The sequence below is a fragment of the Cetorhinus maximus genome, chromosome 8, assembly GCF_964194155.1.
Source record: "Cetorhinus maximus chromosome 8, sCetMax3.hap1.1, whole genome shotgun sequence".
Lineage (NCBI taxonomy): Eukaryota > Metazoa > Chordata > Chondrichthyes > Lamniformes > Cetorhinidae > Cetorhinus > Cetorhinus maximus.
Window position 1 is genome coordinate 69,225,796 of NC_135886.1, and position 19,996 is coordinate 69,245,791.

The 19,996-nt window shown below is 47.2% G+C and overlaps 1 protein-coding gene across 1 annotated transcript in view; it reads right to left on the reverse strand.

Moving 5' to 3' along the window:
• Positions 1-19,996, reverse strand: part of tex11 (testis expressed 11) — a 201,773-nt gene that overhangs the window by 137,172 nt on the left and 44,605 nt on the right. The window contains exons 7-8 of the mRNA XM_078546158.1: positions 17,278-17,363; positions 9,235-9,292 (exon numbers count right to left, since the gene is read on the reverse strand). Of these exons, the coding sequence (XP_078402284.1) occupies positions 9,235-9,292; positions 17,278-17,363 (144 nt within the window). The remainder of the gene's footprint in view (positions 1-9,234; positions 9,293-17,277; positions 17,364-19,996) is intronic.

Here is a 19,996-nt window from a genome sequence, read left to right on the forward strand (position 1 = left end):
CAGTGGAGAGCTTCCCCGCCTTTTCCTATTGACTCCAGTTTTGCTACGGCTCCTTGATGCCATACTCAGTCAAAAGTTGCCTTGAAGTCAAGGGAAGTCGCTTTCACCTTACCTCTGGAGCTCCGCTCTTTTGTCCATGATTGAACCAAGGCTGTAATGAGATCAGGAGCTGAGTGACCCTGGCGGAACCCAAACTGAGCATCAGTGAGAAGGTTATTACTAAGCAAGTGCCACTTGATAGCACTGTTGATGACCCCTTCCATCACTTTACTGATAATGGTAAGTAGACTGCTGGGGCAGTAATTGATCGGGTTGGATTTGCCCTGCTTTTTGTGTACAGGGCAAACTGGGCAATTTTCCACATAGCTGGGTAGATGGAAACAGCTTACCTAGCGGCGCGGCAAGTTCTAGAGCAGAGGTCTTCGGAATATTGCCGGAATATTATCAGGGCTCATAGCCGTTGCACTATCCAGTGCCTTCAGCTGTTTCGTGATATCATGTGAAGTGAATCGAACTGGCTGAAGACTGGCATCTGTGATGCTGGGGATCTCTGGAGGAGGCCGAGATGAGTCATCCACTCGGCTCTTCTGGCTGAAGATTGTAGCAAATGCTTCAGCCTTATCTTTTGCACTGATGCGCTGGGCTCCCCCATCATTGAGGATGGGGATGTTTGTGGAACCTCCTTCCCCAGTGAGTTGTTTAATTGTCCACCACCATTCACGACTGGATGTGGCAGGACTTCAGAGCTTAGAACTGATCCGTTGGTTGTGGAATCTCTTGGTTCTTTCACTTGCTACTTATGCTGTTTGGCACGCAAGCAATTTTGTGTTGTAGCTTCTCCAGGCTGACACCTCAGCCTGAATTCTACCTTCAGGGTTTGCCCGAAGTTGAAGCTGTGAATGCGATCTTACAGTAGGCGGCCAATTAAGGCACGCCCAGCGTGAAATGTGACTGCCGGATGTATTTTCCATGCACAGGGGTGGGAACGTGTCGGGTGCCACGTGCAATGGGGACCCAGCAGAGCGTTCAAAAAATGGAAAAGGCAGCTCCCTGAAGGCTGCCAGGAGTTGTGGTGGAGGCTGAGGGAGCTGTTTGGAAGCAATCCAACAAATGTCCTAGTGTGCAGTCATGGCCTTAGAATCTGGTGGTCATGGAAGTGGGGAGGGCAAGTCAGGTGGGCACTCTGCCGTCAGTTTCTCAGAAGAGTGCCTGGGAGTGCCGATCAAGGAGGTCAGTGCCAGGCGGCATATCCTAATGCCCAGGGACAGCAAGAGAAGGCCGCCTCATCTGACCAAGAAGGCATGGAGAGAGGTCACCGCCCAGGTCACTGGGCACGACGTGGTGCGCCGCACATGGCTTCAGTGCCGCAAAAGGTTTAATGATCTGCTGCAGTCAGCAAGGGTAAGTGCAGAAATGGCATGCTGTGTGGAGAACTTAACTCGGGTGCCCATTGCTCAGAGTGTTTAGGGGTCTAAGAGTGTGTATGCCAACTGGCATTTAAGCCTGACCTACCAAGGCCAGGATGTCAGCACGACTGGCATTGCAGAGTGAGATGTGCCACAGTGACACAGCCTGCCTAATGTCCAGGTGGGAGTGCATGCAGGTCCGAGTGCAACCCCAAGAGCCCTCAGTCTGCTCCTGAAGCTGCCTCTCCACGAGAGTCGCCGCTCTCTCAATGGAGGAGGCTGTGTGCTCGGTATTAAGGGTCAACGCAGAACCTCATGCTCCACATGGACTCCTCCATGATAGAGACCATGGCACACAGATCCTCATGGATCACCGCCAATTCTTCCCTTGCATCCCTCTGGACATCCAGCATCTGCCTCCTGCTGGATGACTCCAGAGGCTCGTCACCTGCCTCAGAAGCAGCATGGTCTTGGTCTGCAGCTGTGCTCCTACTGTCGGGAAAGGACCTTCAGGGAGACGGAGCAGTGATGTGGCTATTTTTCCCTGTTAGGAGAAGAGCAGTCATAACGCTGCGGAATGCCACAGAACGGGTGGAGGAGTACCAAATCTGTGCATCCTTATGAAGCACAAAAGCAATGCACTGGAGATGGAATGCCACTGGCCAGCTCACTCCTCCAGTTGTGGTGAGATGGGGGTCTCGGATGAAGGTAAGAGTGCAGGTGACAGATGCGTGTATGGTGGGTATTGGAAACATAACGGGCTCCTCTCATCAGAAACTGAACTGTCGTAACCAGAGCTCATTGAAGCTCCAATGAAGATGGCACCATGCAGCAGGTCTCCACTGTCTCCTCAGCCCGCCTAGCATGCATAGTGACTTTAATGATTGAATCTACTGATCTTTTGCCTTCCTCCCGCAGATGCGCCATCTGCAGGAGCCGCCAGAGACCCCCCCGCAATGAGCTCAGAGGAAGACATCACACCAGCACTAGTGTCACACCGTCTCTGAACCAGACACCTGCGCAGATCCTCATACGTCAGGGAGCATTAGCTATTCAGTTCCGCAGGTAATGCAGAGTGGTGAGGGCACATCACACTTCCACAAGGAACTGGCAGAGGCAGGTCCCAGGTTGCTGACAGTGGGAGCACAGCTGGAGACCAGGTTCAGGGTTGATTCCCTGCACTCGGACCTGCAAGCACTCACATGGGCAGGGACCTCAGGAGGTCAGTGCCAGTATGAGAAATTGATGAGGCACCTAGTCTCCCTGCTAAGTCCCCGTTCATCAATAGTGAATAGGGAGGTGCAAATGCACTTCACGCTGGCAGGCGTTCTCTCAGGGCGCTCTGGATGAGGGCACCAGCTCCTCCACCCCGCTGCATCTGATGATGCTACAACAACTGAGGAGTGTCCAGCCATGGGGCTGGATGCACCCTCCCAGGCGGAGCCTGCTCAGGCTCATGCAGCCAAAGGACGACCGCCAAGGTCATCAGGGCCACTAGGACAGCAGAGTCAGCAGGCTGCCTCCAACGTCACTGTCAGCAAGGGGGCACAAAGATGCAGCACTCACAGACATAAATTGAAGGCACCCTGAGCAAAACAGCGGCGTGTCACGGGTGACATTTTCTGCGTTAATTATTTTGACTCTTGTGTTAGGGATGGACAGTTTGTTTCTCCATGTGAAGTAACAAACATTTATTTGACTTAAATGAGCTGAGTTGGCTGGAGGATATGTATTATGCCAGATGCAGCACAGGCTTACAGAAGTATGGCGTTGTGTGGTGCTGGCGTACTGGGTTGGGTTCTCATTTATTAATCGTTAGCAAAGGAGACATGCCATTGGCTTGACGAGGCATCGATGCCTTGGATGCCTAGCAGAAGATTTGCTGGATCAAAGCATCCCTGGTGTTCCTGCCTCCATGAAGGTTCCTGCCCTTTGCCTCGAGGTCCTCACCCTGCACCTCCCCAGGCTCTTCCTCTCAACCATCACTTGAGTCATCCTCCGTGGGCTGTGGAGCTACCTCGCTTTACTCAGCCTCCAGTGGGTCCACCCTTGTGAGAGCCAGGTTGTGCAGGGCACAACATGCGAAGACTATGAGGCAGACACGCTATGGAGGATACTGCAATGCTTCCCCTGACTGATCCAGGCATCTGAAGCGTTTCTTCAGCAGCCCAATGGTTCTCTCTAACACCGCCTTGTGGAGGCATGGCTCCTATTGTATCTCTCCTCGATCTAAGTTCTTGGCTAATGCAGTGGGGTTATCAGCCATCTCTTCAAGGGATAGCCCCTGTCGCCCAGGAGCCATCCATCCCACAATGCAGGAGCCATGAATAGCCTTGGTATCTGTGAGTGCCGCAAGATGTAAGCATCATGTGAGCTCCCAGGGTAACGGCAAAAACTTGGAGAATTTGTGTCCTGTGGTCACAGGCGATCTGAACATTGATTGAGTGGAAACCCTTTGTTTACGAAAACTCCAGGCTCACCTGCTGGCGCCTTGATGGCCACGAGAGTGCAATCTATTACACCCTGGACACAGGGGAATCTAGCCATCACAGCGAAGCCTCATGCTCTCTCCGCCTGGCTCGCTTCGTGTCTCCGGAAGTGAAGACGTATCTAAAGATAGCATCAGTTACGAGCTTGACGCATCTGTGTGCAGCTGATTAAGAAACGGTGCACAGATCCCCCATTGAGCCCTGAAAAGAACCGGAGGCACAGAAGTTGAGGGCCACTGTGACCTTCAGAGCCACCTTGGCTGCTGGTGGCATGGGGTGTCCGCTCACGCAGTCGGAGGCGATTTCCGGACCTATCATGTGACATATTGCTGTCACTGTATCCCTGGAGAGGCAGAGTCTCCTGTGGCGCTGGACTTCAAACATCTGGAGCTAATTGAAGCACTGCCTGAACATCTAGACGCTGGGTAGTGGGGTCTTCGGTGTGCCCTGCCATCTTGGCCTCCCTGCTGACCCTACACCAACTGAGCCCGTGCCTCTTCTCTTAAAGGTCTATCCCTGGGACGCTGCCTGCACTCACCTGGCCTCCTCTCCATTCTGCCCCTCTGTTCCTCTTCAGATGAGGTTCCACCAGCAGAATGCACTATCCCCATTAGATGGGATGCAGAGGACCATTGCACTGAAAATGAAGGAACACTGTGCTGGAATACTCAGGGAAACCTTCCAGGGAAGATGAAGACCTGAGATGCTGAAAAGCAGGTTTGACAATCAAACAAGATGCCTAGAAACTTTGGAACAACTCCATACTCACACAGCAAAGAACTGGCAAAGACAGAGAAAGTGCTGCTGCTCAGAGGGTCTTTTATCCCGCCTGTGGATGAGGAAATTATTAAAACGTGAATTCCACCCCACCATTTTGCATGTACGATGAGCTAAAAATTGCACGGGCAACGTAAAATCGCAGTCAATAGACTTCTTAATGACCTTAATTGGCCCTTTAATTGTCGGTGGGCGCTATTCGGATTCCCGCGCGTGCCTCTTGAACTCAATATTGCAGGCATGCACGGTGAGGTCGGGACGCACGCTCGACGTCTTTTTGTGCAATTTCACATGCATTTGGGTCAGGCACACGCCTGACCTCAGAACACAAGATTCAGGCCCTCGCTTCTAGGTATGCCTGGCGCTGCTCCTGGACTGCCCTTCTGCACTCTTCATTGAACCAGGGTTGATCCCCTGGCTTGGTGGTAATGGTAGCGTGGGGGGATATGCCAGGCCATGAGGTTACAGATTGTGGTTGAGTATAATTCTGCTGCTGCTGATGGCGCACAGCATCTCATGGATGCCCAGTCTTGAATTGCTAGATCTGTTCGAAATTTATCCCATTTAGCACGGTGGTAGTGCCACACAACACAATGGAGGGTGTCCTCAATAGACATTGAAGTCCCCCACCCAGAGTACATTCTGTGCCCTTGCCACCTTCAGTGCTTCCTCCAAGTGGTGTTCAACATGGAGGTACTGATTCATCAGCTGAAGAGGGGGCAGCGATACGTGGTAATCAGCAGGAGGTTTCCTTGCCCATGTTTGACCTGATACCATGAGACTTCATGGGGTCTGGAGTCGATGTTGAGGACTCCCAGGGCAACTCCCTTTTGACTGTATACCACTGTGCTCGGTCTGTCCTGCCAGTGGGACAGGACATATCCAGGGATGGTGATGGTGGTGTCTGGGACATGATCTGCAAGGTATGATTCCACGAGTATTATAATGTCAGGTTGTTTCTTGACTAGTCTGTGAGACAGCTCTCCCAATTTTGGCACAAGCCCCCAAATATTAGGGAGGACGACTCTGCAGGGTTGACAGGGCTGGGTTTGCCGTTGTCGTTTTTGGTGCCTAGATCGATGCCAGGTGGTCCATCTGGTTTCATTACTTTTTATTGGCTTTATAGCAGTTTGGTACAACTGAGTGGATTGCTAGGCCATTTAGAGCATTTAAGAGTTACCCACGTTGCTGTGGATCTGGAGGCACATGTAGACCAGACCAGGTGAGGACGGCAGATTTCCTTCCCTAAAGGACATTAGTGAACCAGATGGGTTTTTACAACAATCGACAATGGTTTCATGCTCATCTTTGGACTTTTAATTGCAAATTATTTTTAGAATCCAATTACGCCATCTGCTATGGTGGGATTCGAACCCAGGTCTCCAGAGTATTACCCCGGGTCTCTACATTACTAGTCCAGTAATAATACCACTATGCCAACTCCTTGGCATTTGGAGCTGGAGTTGCTGGGGTCACAGGAAGTGGGGATTCAGATGGGCCAGACACTCCTGGAGTCACCTGGATAGTTGGCCCTGGGGTGTGCACCTACTGATCCTCCTCCCTATGGTACCCAAGGGCCCCTGGCTGACTCCTTGAGGAGAAGGGGTAGCTGGAGTGAGATCAACCTGCCCTGCATCCCTCTCGCGTACACACTGTTGAAGGCCAAGTGTGGCATCAGCGATGGAATTCAGCCTGCGCAGCAATGCAGGACTGATGTTCATGACCAAGGTCTCCATGGCGGCTGCCATCCTACCCAGTGTTGACCATGGTGTGTTGGCATGCCAGCGCTATCCCCACAGGCTCCTCCATCGCACCCTGCAATCTGAGTGCAGCAGACATCCCTTCCTGATGTTCCAGAGCTTGCCTTTGCAGCTCCAACGAATGAAACACGACTGCGTCCAAAGGCTTGTCATCTGAATCAGAATCAGCAGATTTCTGGCCTCCAGCAGTCCTCCGAGTGGCAGAGACCTGGGAAGTCCCTGCCACCGCCTGCTGTGGATCAGAAAGTGCAATGTGCTCACCAGATTGTGATCCTGAGGCTACTCTATAGCTAGGGCCCACCGAGGTGCATGTCTCTGCACTGATGGAAGGTGTGGGTGAGCGCTGTGATGGGTCTTCAATGAGGTTTCTTCAGGACTTGATTGGGTCGTGGACTCTGTTGGCTGTTTCCCAAATGTACCTCTAAAAGCAAGGAAAGATAATTAGTGCATGGCAGAGGACTGCGAAACAGGACGCATCACTCACAGCACGGTTGTCTGATGGACGTTGCACTGCTGGATTCTCACTTGGTCGAGCACCGCCGACCTCACTGTCAGCACAGAAATGGTCCAGATCCACTCCAGCCAGCTGGATGGCTCTAATTTCAAAGTCCGGGAGGATCTTGATTTCAGGCATTCCTCCACTAGTCTGCGACCTGTCCTTGTTCTTGTGTGCCAGCTTGTCCTGCATGAATAGAGATGGAGAGAGTGTAAGCAGGACGCCTGCCAAAGCAGATGATAAGTATGCCTGGCATGTGTGGGTGGTGAGTGGTCCCACGGGTGGAATGAGGACAATGAAGCTTTGTCTGAGAGAGTGAAAGGTGATGTCCCTTGAAGTGACAGTGAATGAGATCCCTGTGGATGTGTGATGGGTTTGTTAGTGTGTGAGTTGAGTGATGAGAAGAGTGACTTACCCTGGCAGAAGGGAGGAGATCATTCATCCTTTGTCGGCACTGGGTGCTTTTCCTCTTTTGTAGTGTGATGGCACTGACCACCGCTGCCACTTCCTCCCACGCTGGATTAGTTAGTTAAACACAATTTTCCCTTTAGAAATCATGCTGGCTCTTCCTTATCAACCCAGATTTTTCCATTTGTCTACTATTTCTATCCCGAATAATTGTTTCTAGATCTTGCTCACCACTGAAGTTAAACTGACTGGTCTGTAATTGCTGGGCTTATCCCTACAACCTTTTTTTGAACAAGGGCATATGTTCGTAATTCTTCAGTCCTCTGACACCACCCCTGAGGTTAGGGAAGACTGAAAAATTACAGCCACTGCGCCTGCAATTTCTACGCTCACTTCCTTCAATATGCTTGGATGCATCTCATCCGATCCTGGTGCCTTGTCAACTTTAAGTACCGACAGTCTATTCAACATTTCCTCCTTATCAATTTTGAACCCTTCTAGTGACAGAGTTTCCGCTTCTGTCACCATGGCCTGGGTAGCATCTAGTTCCTTGGTAAAGATGGATGCAAAGTATTCATTTAATAGCTCAGCTATGGCCCCTCCACCCATCTGTAAATTCCCTTTTAGGTCCTTAAATCAGCCCTACTTCTCCTTTTACCACCCTTTTACTACTTACATGCCTATAGAAGACTGGAATTCCCCTTTATGTTGGCTGCCAGTCTTTTCTCAATCCCTCTTCGCTTCTCTAATATACTTTCACCTCCCCTCTGAACCTTCTGTATTCTTCTTGGCTCTCAATTGCATTTTCTACCTGACACCTGTCATAAGCGCACTTTTTCTTCTTTATCTTAATTTCAATCTCCTTTTTCATCCAGAGAGCTCTGGATTTGTTTGTCATAACTTTCCCTTTCAATGGAATATACCTTGACCGTGCCCAAAGCAATACTTTTTGAAGATAGCCCATTGTTGAGCCACAGTTTTTCCTGTCAATCTTTCGTTCCAGTCTATCTGGCCCAGCTCTGTTCTTGCCCCATCGAAGTCTGCTGTTGTCTAGTTAATTATTTTTACTCTGGATTGACTATTGTCCTTTTCTATCATCATCCTAAAACGTACAATACAATGGTCACTGTCTCCTAAACGTTCCCTCACTGACACTTGATCTACTTGGCCCGCCTCATTTCCAAGAACCAGGTCCAACAGTGTGTCTTGTTGGATTGGACACATAATGCTGCAGAAAATTCTGCTTATCGTTGGCTGCCAGTCATTTCTCACAATCTCCCTTCGCTTCTCTAATATGCTTTTTCACCTCCCCTCTGAACCCTCTGTATTCCTCTTGGTTCTCAATTATATTTTCCACCTGGCACCTGTCATATGCACACTTTTTCTTCTTTATCCTCACGGGAGCAGTAGAGTTAGTAAGCGTTCTTTAAGAAAAGCACTATGAGTTGCTCACCTGGTTGATAAAATAATTCTCTATGATATTGTGTTTGGAATTAAACCATTTGCAACTTTGATCCAGTTGGCTGATAATTGGGGCGTGAAATAATTGAAGTTTCAGTTTATCAGTTGGACTTTACAGGTGTACATTAACATGCATTAGATAGAACTTTAAGACCTGAGAGTTTTATGGACACAAAGTTAGCATAACATACCTGAAAAAAAGGGATCATCCCTCATGATTTAGTTAGTTTCTATCTTACTTTCCATGGAATGAGAAATATAACAGAATATAAAAACCTCTTATACACTTTTGTGATTCTACATACATTTCATAACATCCTAACATATTTGCATAATCCTATGTACACTATCTATACTTCTTACTCAACCACACATGTGTACAGATAACCCGTAAGTTGTTTCACATCAGCCAATACCACATCTATGTATGTACATACCTGCACAGGAGAACCTGGGGAATATCTTTTATCTATTTTCCCAATGTCGTAGCTCTGACTGGTGATAGAGAGAAAACACATTTTTAGCAATATTAACAGTAGGAACAAGAAGAAGAAAAAATCTACCCAGTAGAGTAACCTTCTTTCTTGAAATCCTCTGTGTCCCATCAGGCTTGCTAATGTCACCCTTGTAGTATAAGAAAAAATATAGCGAAGGTTCAGTGCTATCAATATTGGGCAAACACTAGGGCTGGGATTTTCTGTGCCCACCAGCATCGGTGTGTTCAGTGGTGTGAGCGGACAATATGGCGCGATCGGTTTCACGTGGCGTGAAATCAGTTTGCGATTGTCCGCTCAGCCCACTGACGGCAGGCCGCGTTTCCCACCATCAGACGTCGGGAACCTTATTGTAATACATCTGCATACCATTATTAGGCCAGCCAGCCAGAATCGTTCCCCACCCCGCATTAATGGGAAAGCATGCCAACGTGTTTCACAACAGCATATAAAAGGCGTGCAATTGGTGGGCTGTATGTTGAGGGGAACTCAGAGATGAGTATACAAAAGATGTACAGTGCTCACCAGGGTTGCCTGTTGGACTTCAAGCTTGAGGGGCATTGAAGGGGGGGGGGGATGTGAGAGGGGCAAGGACTGCTTGCGGTTGAGACGACTTGTGATGGGGGGGGCAAGGGCTGGCCTTTAGCTGAGGTGACTTGTGGGGGGCAGGGGGCAAGGTTAGCTCTGCTGTTGAGGTGACTTGTGGTGGGCGGGGGAGGCAAGGGCAGTCTTGCAGTTGAATATAACACACAAGTATTCGGGGTGGGTGGGGGAAGCGACCATGCATTAGGAACACCTTCTATAAAGTGACCATTCCTCTGCAACTGAGACAGTTCAAGCACAGCTATTGATATGATTGGAATCGGGCTTCTAGCTTATCTGCTCAGTCAAGCAACACAGAGGCATCAAACTACTACCAAGTGCTCCCCCCTCCCCTAGTGGCTATGCAGTGACCGCGGCGCTCAATTTCTACGTCAGTAGCTCCTTTCAGGGCTCCACAGGTGACTTCAATGGGGTCTCACAAGTCTCCACCCACAAATGCATCCATGAGGTCACGGAGGCCATCTTTGCGAGGGCACACAGCTTTGTGCATTTCTCCCAGGACCAGGACAGCCAGGATGCAAGAGTAATGGGATTCCCCACAGGGAAAGGGTGATCGACTGCACGCACGTGGTGCTCAGGTCTCTACCACAACACGCGGTCAACTACATCAACCGCAAGAGATTCTATTCGCTGACTGTGCAGCTGGTGTGCAACCGCCAGAAACGCATCCTGTAGGTGTGCACATGGTTTCCAGGAAGTGTGCACGACTCCTACATCCTCAGTTGGTCACACATCCCTGAAGTCTTCCAGGGTCCACAGAAGCTGCAGCGATGGCTCTTCGAGGGCAAGGGCTACCCGCAGAGTCCATGGCTGATGACACCAGTGCGGCATCCTCAGACTGTAGCAGAGCAAAGGTATAACAAGGCTCATGCTGCAACTCGCACCTTGCTGGAGCAAACCATTGGGATGCTGAAAATGAGGTTCCGGTGCCTGGACAGGTCTGGTGGAGCCCTGCAATATATTCCACAGAGTATGTCATGCATTGTTGCCATCTCCTGCGCCCTTTACAACCTGACGCTGCAACCGGGAGAGGAGCTGGCTGAGGAGGAGCTCTCCTCCGATGAGGAGGAGGATGCTGACAGGAATGAAGGTGAGGAGATCCTTGTAGGCGACAATGGCGGCAATGAGGCCTTCGCACTGGCTAGACAAGGCAGGAGTGCTCAAGAGGCCGTCATAGCTGATAGATTTGTAGAGGATGATCACGACATGCAGTGGGGAGACCCCATAGATCCTCACATTTCATCTGTGAACATTTGACTCCAGTTTGGCTTATGGCAGCAACCATACCCTCTGTGACAATGCTCCTGTCATGGAGATGCAGTGGAGGCCCTAATAGTCGCTCGATTGCAGGAGGATGATGATGACAAGCAGTGAGGGCACTCCTTAGATCCTCACATAGCTCCTGAGAATCATAGCTTCCTGTCTGGCCAAGGGCAGCTCACTTGCGCTCTGTGGTCAGGATCATATCATAGAGACGCAGCCATGAAACTTTAGAAGCATCTGATTCTTTGTCCGCCATCAGCACCTGACCCCTTCAGAAGCACAGCATCACTGGTCACAGATGCTGAAGAGGTGGCGGCCAGCCCCACCCTAAAGGTACTGAGAGCACACACACAGAAGGACGGAATTCTGTGACACCTGCCCACTACATTCTAGCAGCAATGACAAGCACCGAGGTGCAGGCATCAGTAATGTGTCCAGGTAGTGAGGCCGGACCATCACTTTGGTCTGTAGGCTGCACAAAGCACATGGAAGAGGCCCTGTACTGAGACACCTGCTTTTATCTTGTGCAGAAAGGTTTCACATCTGAGTGACATGAACACGACTCATCAGAACAAGGAGCCATAAGCCGGGGCACATTCTTGGGAGTTTATTGATAACAGTGAACAGCATGGACAAGCGATTAACACTCGTGCCCAGGCTGTGCAACTAATTATTCTTAACTTCCATAACCCTGCCATTACATATTGGTGCTCCCCGGACTTCCACAGCGGAGTTGGAGGCAGCCTGCTGACTGCAACATCCCGTCTGTGATGACCTTTGCGGGGGTCCACTGGAGAGCCGAGACCTGGAGTGCCCCGGCCCACTTTTGGAGTCTTGCTGTGTAGCAGTAACACCATCCTCTGCCTGTGGAGCTAGAGCTGCTGAGGTCACAGGAAAAGGGATACAGATGGGCCGGACACTCCCGGCGTCACCTGCATGGAGGCATTACCATCACTGAATCCCCAACTATCATCATCTTGGGGGTTACCATTGACCAGAAACTTAACTTGATCAACTATATAAATACAGTGGCCACAAAAACAGGTCAGAGGCTGGGAATTCTGCTGTGAGTAAGTCACCTCTCTATTTCCCAGCATCTACAAAGGCACAGGTCAAGAGTATGATGGAATACACTCCACTTGCCTGAATGAGTGCAGCTCCAACACTCAATAAGCTCAATACCATTCTAGGCAAAGCAGCCCATTTGATTGGCACCCCATCCACCACCCTCAACATTCACTCCCTCTGCCACCGACACAGTGGCAGCAGCGTGTGCCATATACAACGCACCAAGCTTCCTTCGACAGCACTCTCCAAACGCACCCAGAAGGACCAGGGCTGCCGACGCATGGGAACACCATCACCTGCTAGTTCCCCTCCAAGCCATACATCATCCTGACTTGGAACAATAATGCCGTTCCTACACTGCTGCTAGGTCAGAAACCTGTAATTCCCTTCCTAACATCACTATGGGCATACTTACACTAGATGGACTGCATTGGTTCAGGGGGACGGTTTGCCACCACCTTCTCAAGGGCAATTAGTGATGGGTTAACAAATGCTGGCCTTGCCAGCAGCGCTAACATTCCATGATATAATTTTTTAAAGTGCCAGTGCTTCAATAATAGTCATGTGGGTTTCCTCGCGTCGGGTTGAGTCTGGCCAGGCAGTGATCTTAGGTTTCTGAAAGCATAAAAGCAGAAAGTGGGGGGAGGGTTATTGAATTGAGCAGGGTTGGGGGGCTAGGTAGGAAAGCAGGAGAACCATCTGCAGCTTTCAATTTATGAGATATGTCAGGATGAGGGGTAGTAGGGAGCTGTAAAGGAGCAAAAGGCTGTAACTCACCTTCATCCTCGATGCACTCAGCAGTGGCACATGCCAAGGGCTCTGTTCCTGCCAGACCTATCATACAGAGCACCACATCCTCCAGTGGGAAGAGTGAATATTGTCGGTGTCCCCTTGGTGGTCCTCTGTTGCTCCCTCCTGTCATGGGCATCCTTGTCCTGCAAGGGAGAGGGCAGAACTTTGCTGATTGTGTGTTACTATCGGCCTGCCATATCTGATTAGCTGGATGTCCGGGAAAGAAGCAAGTGCATGACGCTGGCATCACTGGAAGGTATGTGCGAGAGGTGGAGTATGTTAATGTTAGGCATGAGTTCTGATGCCATTGAGTGTTGGTGGGCGAGTGATGGGGGTGCATTGGTTGGTATGAGAGGCTGGTAGTTTGGTGGGTATGAGATGTGAAGATGCATTCACTGACCTTTACCTTGGGGAGGATTTTTCCCTTGTCGGGTGGGCTCAGTGGGGGTGGTCGGGAAACCACCCACGATCAGGGCTGGACTGCGATTTCATGCTGGTGGGCCAATTAAGGCCCACCCAGCGTGAGTTGCACGCGGCATGTATGGGGTGGGGGGGGGGGGGGAGGGCGGCGAGAGCGTAAGTTCGCTCATGCGTGCGCCGGAAAAGCTCCCTGAGGCACAGAGCTGCCTCAGGGAGATTAAGAGTTTAAAATACTAAAAATAAAGATTTTTCAAATGTTATAAAACATGTCCCTCATGTGACTTTATCACATGAGCAGGGACATGTTATTAATGAAATGTTTTCATTTTTATTTAATTTTTAATAGCTGTTGGAAACCTCGTCCAGCCCGTGGATGAGGTTTCCTAAAAAGTACAAAGGCCGCTTGGCCTTTCCACCTGCCCGCCAACCATAAGATTGGACAGCCAACAAAAAATTTCATTCAATTACCTTTTTAGCGGCCTTAATAGGCCTTTTAATTGTCGGTGGACGCACTGCCGACTCCTGCATGTGGCTAACGACTGAAATATCGCACGAGTGCGCGATGACGTCGGGACGCTCGCTTGACGTCATCACCTGCCTGATGAGCGTTATATGTGTGTGAGGTCATTATTCTTTCTGCACTGCTACCACGTCCTTGAGGCCAATCTCTGAGAATTGGCCTCCCTGGCCATCTGCTCCCAGTCGATTCTGAGGAAATACCTTGAGGGCCTTATGGTTCCTTGAGGAAACATGACCTCTCTCCTGCTATCCACTTCCATCACGTGCCTCCAAAGTGGCATCAGTGAATCTTGCAGCACTCTTCCTGGCTGGTGCTCCATTTCATCCTCACCTTGAATGTTTCTATTTCAATTCTCTTCAAATTTGAGTGTTCCAATGCAACTTCCCTTTAAGGGGGCAAACTGCCTTCAAGAGCTGAAACACGTGCTAGCCTCGCACATACTTAGGCACATTGTGCATGCAGCAGCATAAATAAATAATGATAATTAGGAGGCAGCACAAAGTTCGTCTGCTGCCTACCTCCGACGGAAATGGTATGGGCAGGTCGCGAATTGCAACCCCCCTGGCCCAATTAACGGCGCAAACAAGTCTTTAGCCCTAGTAGCAAGATATTTTATGCAAGTCAACGATATGCCAGTGTTGCCTCATGCCAAAAACTTAAAAGGAAAAGAATTGCATTTATCAAAAGGGCAGCCTGTACTTAAGATATGCGCACTGTTCTGTTACCAACGATGGGGGTGTCCAAGGTACTGATTTTCTTCAGTTATCATTAGAGTGACAAGTCCTAACTTCTGGTAATTACAGGAAAAAGCATATTCAGCGAAACACCTATTTCAAATCACAAAGAAGAAACATTCTAATACCAACAGCTGTTAAGCTGAAAGAAGTTGGTATGAAGCACCATCAAAGTAAGTTTTTAAAATTAAAACAAACTCCATTGCCACTGATCAGATTCTAATGGTCAAAAAAAGCTGATTATCTTAGTAATTATTTTTAATGATGACAATGGCGCGCCAATAGGATAAGGAGCTTCAAATTGAACACTTGACAAAAACTGAAATTCATAAAATGGTGGGATTTGCATTTGATGAATAGGGAGATCACTCATATCATATCAAAGCAAGACTTAATAAGACCATTTTGATGTCAAGCCCCAGCTTAAATCACAAGATGCACACTTCTAACTTTTTGCTGAAGCCAGGTATTTCTCCAGGTTTAAACTAGTAATTTTGTCACTTTCATTTTGCTGAGAAGTAGCAGCACAGGAAAATATTGAGTGGTCATGCGAGCAATTATAGAAAAGAACACAGGCAGCTTAGGATGTGATAACAGGGCACTTAGAAAATATCAATGGGATTGGACAAAGTCAACATGGATTTATGAACATGAAATCATGTTTGAGGACGTAACTAGCAGAATAGATAAAGAAGAACCAGTGGATGTGGTGTATTCGGATTTTCAGGAAGCTTTTGATAAAGTCCTACATAAGAGCTTAGTGTGCAAAATTAAAGCACATGGCATTGGGGGTAACATATTGCCATGGATTGAGAATTGGTTGGCAGACAGGAAACAGAGAATAGGAATAAATGGGTCTTTTTCGGAGTGGCAGGCAGTGACTAGTGGGGTATCACAGGGATCAGTGCTTGGGCCCCAACTATTCACAATATCTATCGATGATTTGGATGAGGGAACCAAATGTAATATTTCCAAGTTTGCAGACGATGCAAAACTTGGTGGGAATGTGAGTGGTGAGGAGGATGTTAAGAGACTTCAAGGCGATTTAGACAAATTGAGTGAGTGGGCAAATACATGGCATTTGCAGTATAACATGGATAGGTGTGAAGTTATCCACTTTGGTAGAAAAAACAGAATGGCAGAGTATTATTTAAATGGTGATAGATTGGGAAATGTTGATGTTCAAAGGGACCTTGGTGTCCTTGTATGCCAATCACTGAAAGCAAGATGCAGGTGCAGCAAGCACTTCAGAAGGCAAATGGTATGTTGGCCTTCATTGCGAGGACTTCAGTGCAGGAACAAGGATGTCTTACTGCAGCTGTACAGGGCCTTGGTGAGAGCACGCCTGGAGTATTGTGTGCAGTTTTGGTCTCCTTACCTAAGGAAGGATATACCTGCCATAGATGGAGTGCAGTGAAGGTTCACCAGACTTATTCCTGGGCTGGCAGGATTGTCATATGAGGAGAGATTGGCTCGATCAGGCCTGCTTTCACTGGAGTTTAGAAGAATGAGAAGAGATCGGGATCTGATTCAAACATATAAAATTCTGACAAGGCAGGACAGACTGGATGCAGGGATGACATTTCCTCTGGCTGGGGGGTATAGAACAAGGGGTACACTATTTAGGACTGGGATGAGGAAAAGCTTCCTCACTCAGAGGGTGGTGAACCTGTGGAATTCTCAACCACAGAAGGTTGTGGAGGCCAAGTCAATGAATATATTTAAGAAGGAATTAAATAGATTTCTAGACTGTAAAGGCATCAAAGGGTATGGGGAGAGAGTGGGAGCATGACATTGAGACAGACGGTAAGCCATGATTATATTGAATGGCGGGGCAGGCTCGAAGGGCCGAATTACCTATTCCTGCACCTATTTTCTATGTTTCTATAATAGAAGATGATGAGGTGGAAGCCTATGCCTAAGAGAAGTAGTGAAACTCACACTACATCATGTCACTCAATCTCACCTTCGCAAGCAACAGCTCATGTACATTCATACCACGATATTTAGAAAACAGGGCACTGGGTGAAGCAAGAGAGGCAGGCAGAAATAGCTCAGGTGGAGCAAGGAACAAGTGGCTGAAAATGGAGATTATATCCATCCATAGCTGATGACAACAGTGATTTCTAAGCCTCAGCGGGAAATGTTTTTGCAGTCATTTGAGTGTTGCTACTAGCTTTAATAACATGTAACTAGTGTAAGTGATTCCACAACTCGCATTGTGTCGTATACTATTGCATGGGATAGTTTGCAAACCACTGAGCCATTGTAGAAACCCACTTTGTTAATCTAATTTTATAAGCGTATTCCATAAATAAACTTCATACTATGACACCATTTTTATAAAAATAACTATTATCAGGGACTTCCTTGAGGCTTCTGCTGTTCCACCACCATAACTTTGGCTGAGGTTTAGCAGAAACATAAAGAGTTTCTTACAAACAACCTACGAAAGTTATGGCGGCAAAGCAAAAGCCCCAAGAAAATTCTTCACATATAATCTTATAGAAAAATTAAATCTAAACCTTTTGTCCCAAAAGCCTTTGGTGGGAATCCTTCAAATTTAATAAAATAAACCGTCTTTACCTCAGCCAGAAAACACTTTCTTCGTATTTCTTCTGCTGATAGGTATCTACTCCGAAATTGTAGCACAGCAGGGACAAGTAACCTGTCTAAAACAAACAGTCAGCTCCATGCTGGTATCAGAGTAAGGAGATAAACAGAAAGCAAAACTGGCCTATAGAACAGGTTTTTTTCCAGGAGGAAACAACCTCAATTAGAATAAATTACATATTCTTCACGTCTCACAAGAACTTAGGCAAGCCCAAAGTATAAAAAGTCCATTTAGCTCAATCTGGAATTCATGGGTTTCCCATTTCCTACCACCACCATTATTGATCAGCTATTTTAAGAAGGAAAATTTACCTAATTTGCATTCCTTCCACTCAGAGCAAACATCTAGGAATCAAGCAATCGCAGCCCATGATTTCCTATCCATTAAATTATGGATGGGCAATAAATGCTGGCCTCGGCAGCAACACCCACATCCCATGAACAAATGAAAAAAATTGAACAGACCGGAAATTTAGAAACACCCCTAAGCATTCTGTTAGACGCAAAGGATTCATCTTATTTTACATCATAGTATGCCACATATTTTTATAAGAGCAACTCCACTCTGGGAGAGTTATTTGCTGTGTTTGGTTCCCTGATTTGGGAAAGTTGGCAAAATCTACATCCCTTGCTGGTATAAAGGCTGCTTCTAGGGGGCATTTTGTCAAGATAAATGGTTTGCTTGTTCAAAACAAATGAGTTGGTCAATGCAAGAAAACCACAGCCATTAGGCAACTAGGCCATTAGCCATTAGGCTGAGGCCAGGTGTCGGTGCAGACTCGACGGGCTGAAGGGCCTCTTCTGCACTGTGATGTGATTCTGTGTGATTATACAAAATATCCATCTCAATGTGAGGATGGGGTCCTGTTTACCAGTGTCAGAGATGAAGAACTGAGTCTAGCATTTCAGAGGTCATCTTGTTACACCTTGTAAATCAGACTTCTTTGACAGGAGTTATAGGAATAATCTACGTTGATTCCAATGCATCTACCAATAGTAGAAAGGCTTCACTGTCTTCCTTGGAGGGTTGCATTATAGTTTAGCATTGATTAATTGCAAAAGATAACTCCATTTTCCTTGTACTAGTTTGGATTAAGTAGAAACAGATATATAACTAAAAATCCTCACTTGCTGTACTGCTCTAAACAACAGAAGTTAAAGAAATGCACTGAAGTGCCTTTCTCACGTAAAAAACTTTTATCTAGGCCAAGTATCCCAAGTTATTAAGATTACCAAAGTAAACAGCAACTTTCATTGCTGGAAGAGTTTGAAATACTGGTGAAAAATGAAAGCTGAAATTTCATCAGTGCTTCTCCCACTCTACTACTGTAACTTTGACAAAATTTCAGCATAAATCTCATTTACTTGTGTAAACAGGGTTTCAAGTGAAATTATGGCCGTGAAGTGAGAGGAAATACCTGGACATTTCTGGCGGTATTCCACACATCCTGCTGCACAATCCACTTTGTTTCTCTAATACATTTGCCCTTAACGTGAAACTAATTGTTTTTAACCTGAGTTATGTGCTCTGTTGGTATAATATTTTCTAGCAATTTTAGAGATGTTAGAAATTACAGCAATAATCTGTGGTGGTTCCAATATACTTATCAACAGAAAAAGAGGTTCACTGTTTTCCTTACAACGCTAAATCCTAGATGCACTACACAGGTCAAGTTTCTATTCATAGAAATAGAAAATGCATGCTTATTTATGGAACAGGGCTTGTATGCTGAGCAGGGCTAGGAAGTATCAAGTAAGTGTCTGAATTGTAACAAGCATATTGTGAAGTTTCAAACATGAACTGAACATTTTCAAAAGGGCACAGTTGTCCAATCCTTCAGCTTGTAAAGTGTTTGTTTATTTTGTTAAGGAATGCAATTCATTTCAGAGGATCAATTGTGCTATTTGCACATAAGAAATAGGAGTAGTACAATACATAGCCCATCGAGCCAGCCCCGCTATTTAACATGATTAAGACCGACCTTTGGCCTCAACTCCACTTTCCCACCATATCCCTCGATTCCCTGAGGTTCAAAAAAGCTGTCTATCAATCTCTGCCTTAACTAATCGAAGGAGAATCTTCAACTCTCTGGGATAGAAAATTCTGAAGCTTCATAACCCTTTGGGTGAAGAAATTTCTCAGTACTAAATGATTGGCCCCTTGTTCCAGGTTCCTCAGCCAGGCAAACAACCTCTTACTGCCTACCCAGTCATGCCCTTTCAGAATCTTGCATGTTTCAATGAGATCACCTAATTATTCTAAACTCCAGGCCCAACTTGCTCAGCCTATCACAGAAGAACCTTCTCATCTGAGGAACTAATCTGTTGAACCCTCATTGTACTGCATCCAAGGCAAGCATATGCTTCCTTAAATATGGAGACCAAAACTCCACACAGTATTACAGGTACGGTCTCATCAACAAAGCCCTGCATACTTGTAGCAAGACTTCCTTATTCTTTTACACCAATTCCCTTACAATAAAGGCCAACTTGCAATTTGCCTTCCTAATTGCTTGCTGTACCTGCAGGCTAAATTTTTGTGTTCCTTGTACGAATACAACCTAGTCCCTCTGGACATCAACATTACAAATTTCAGGTCTTTTAAAGAAAATATTCTTCTTTTATTCTTATGACCAAACTGAATAACCTCACACTTCCCCATATTATATTCCATCTGCCACCTTGTTGCCCA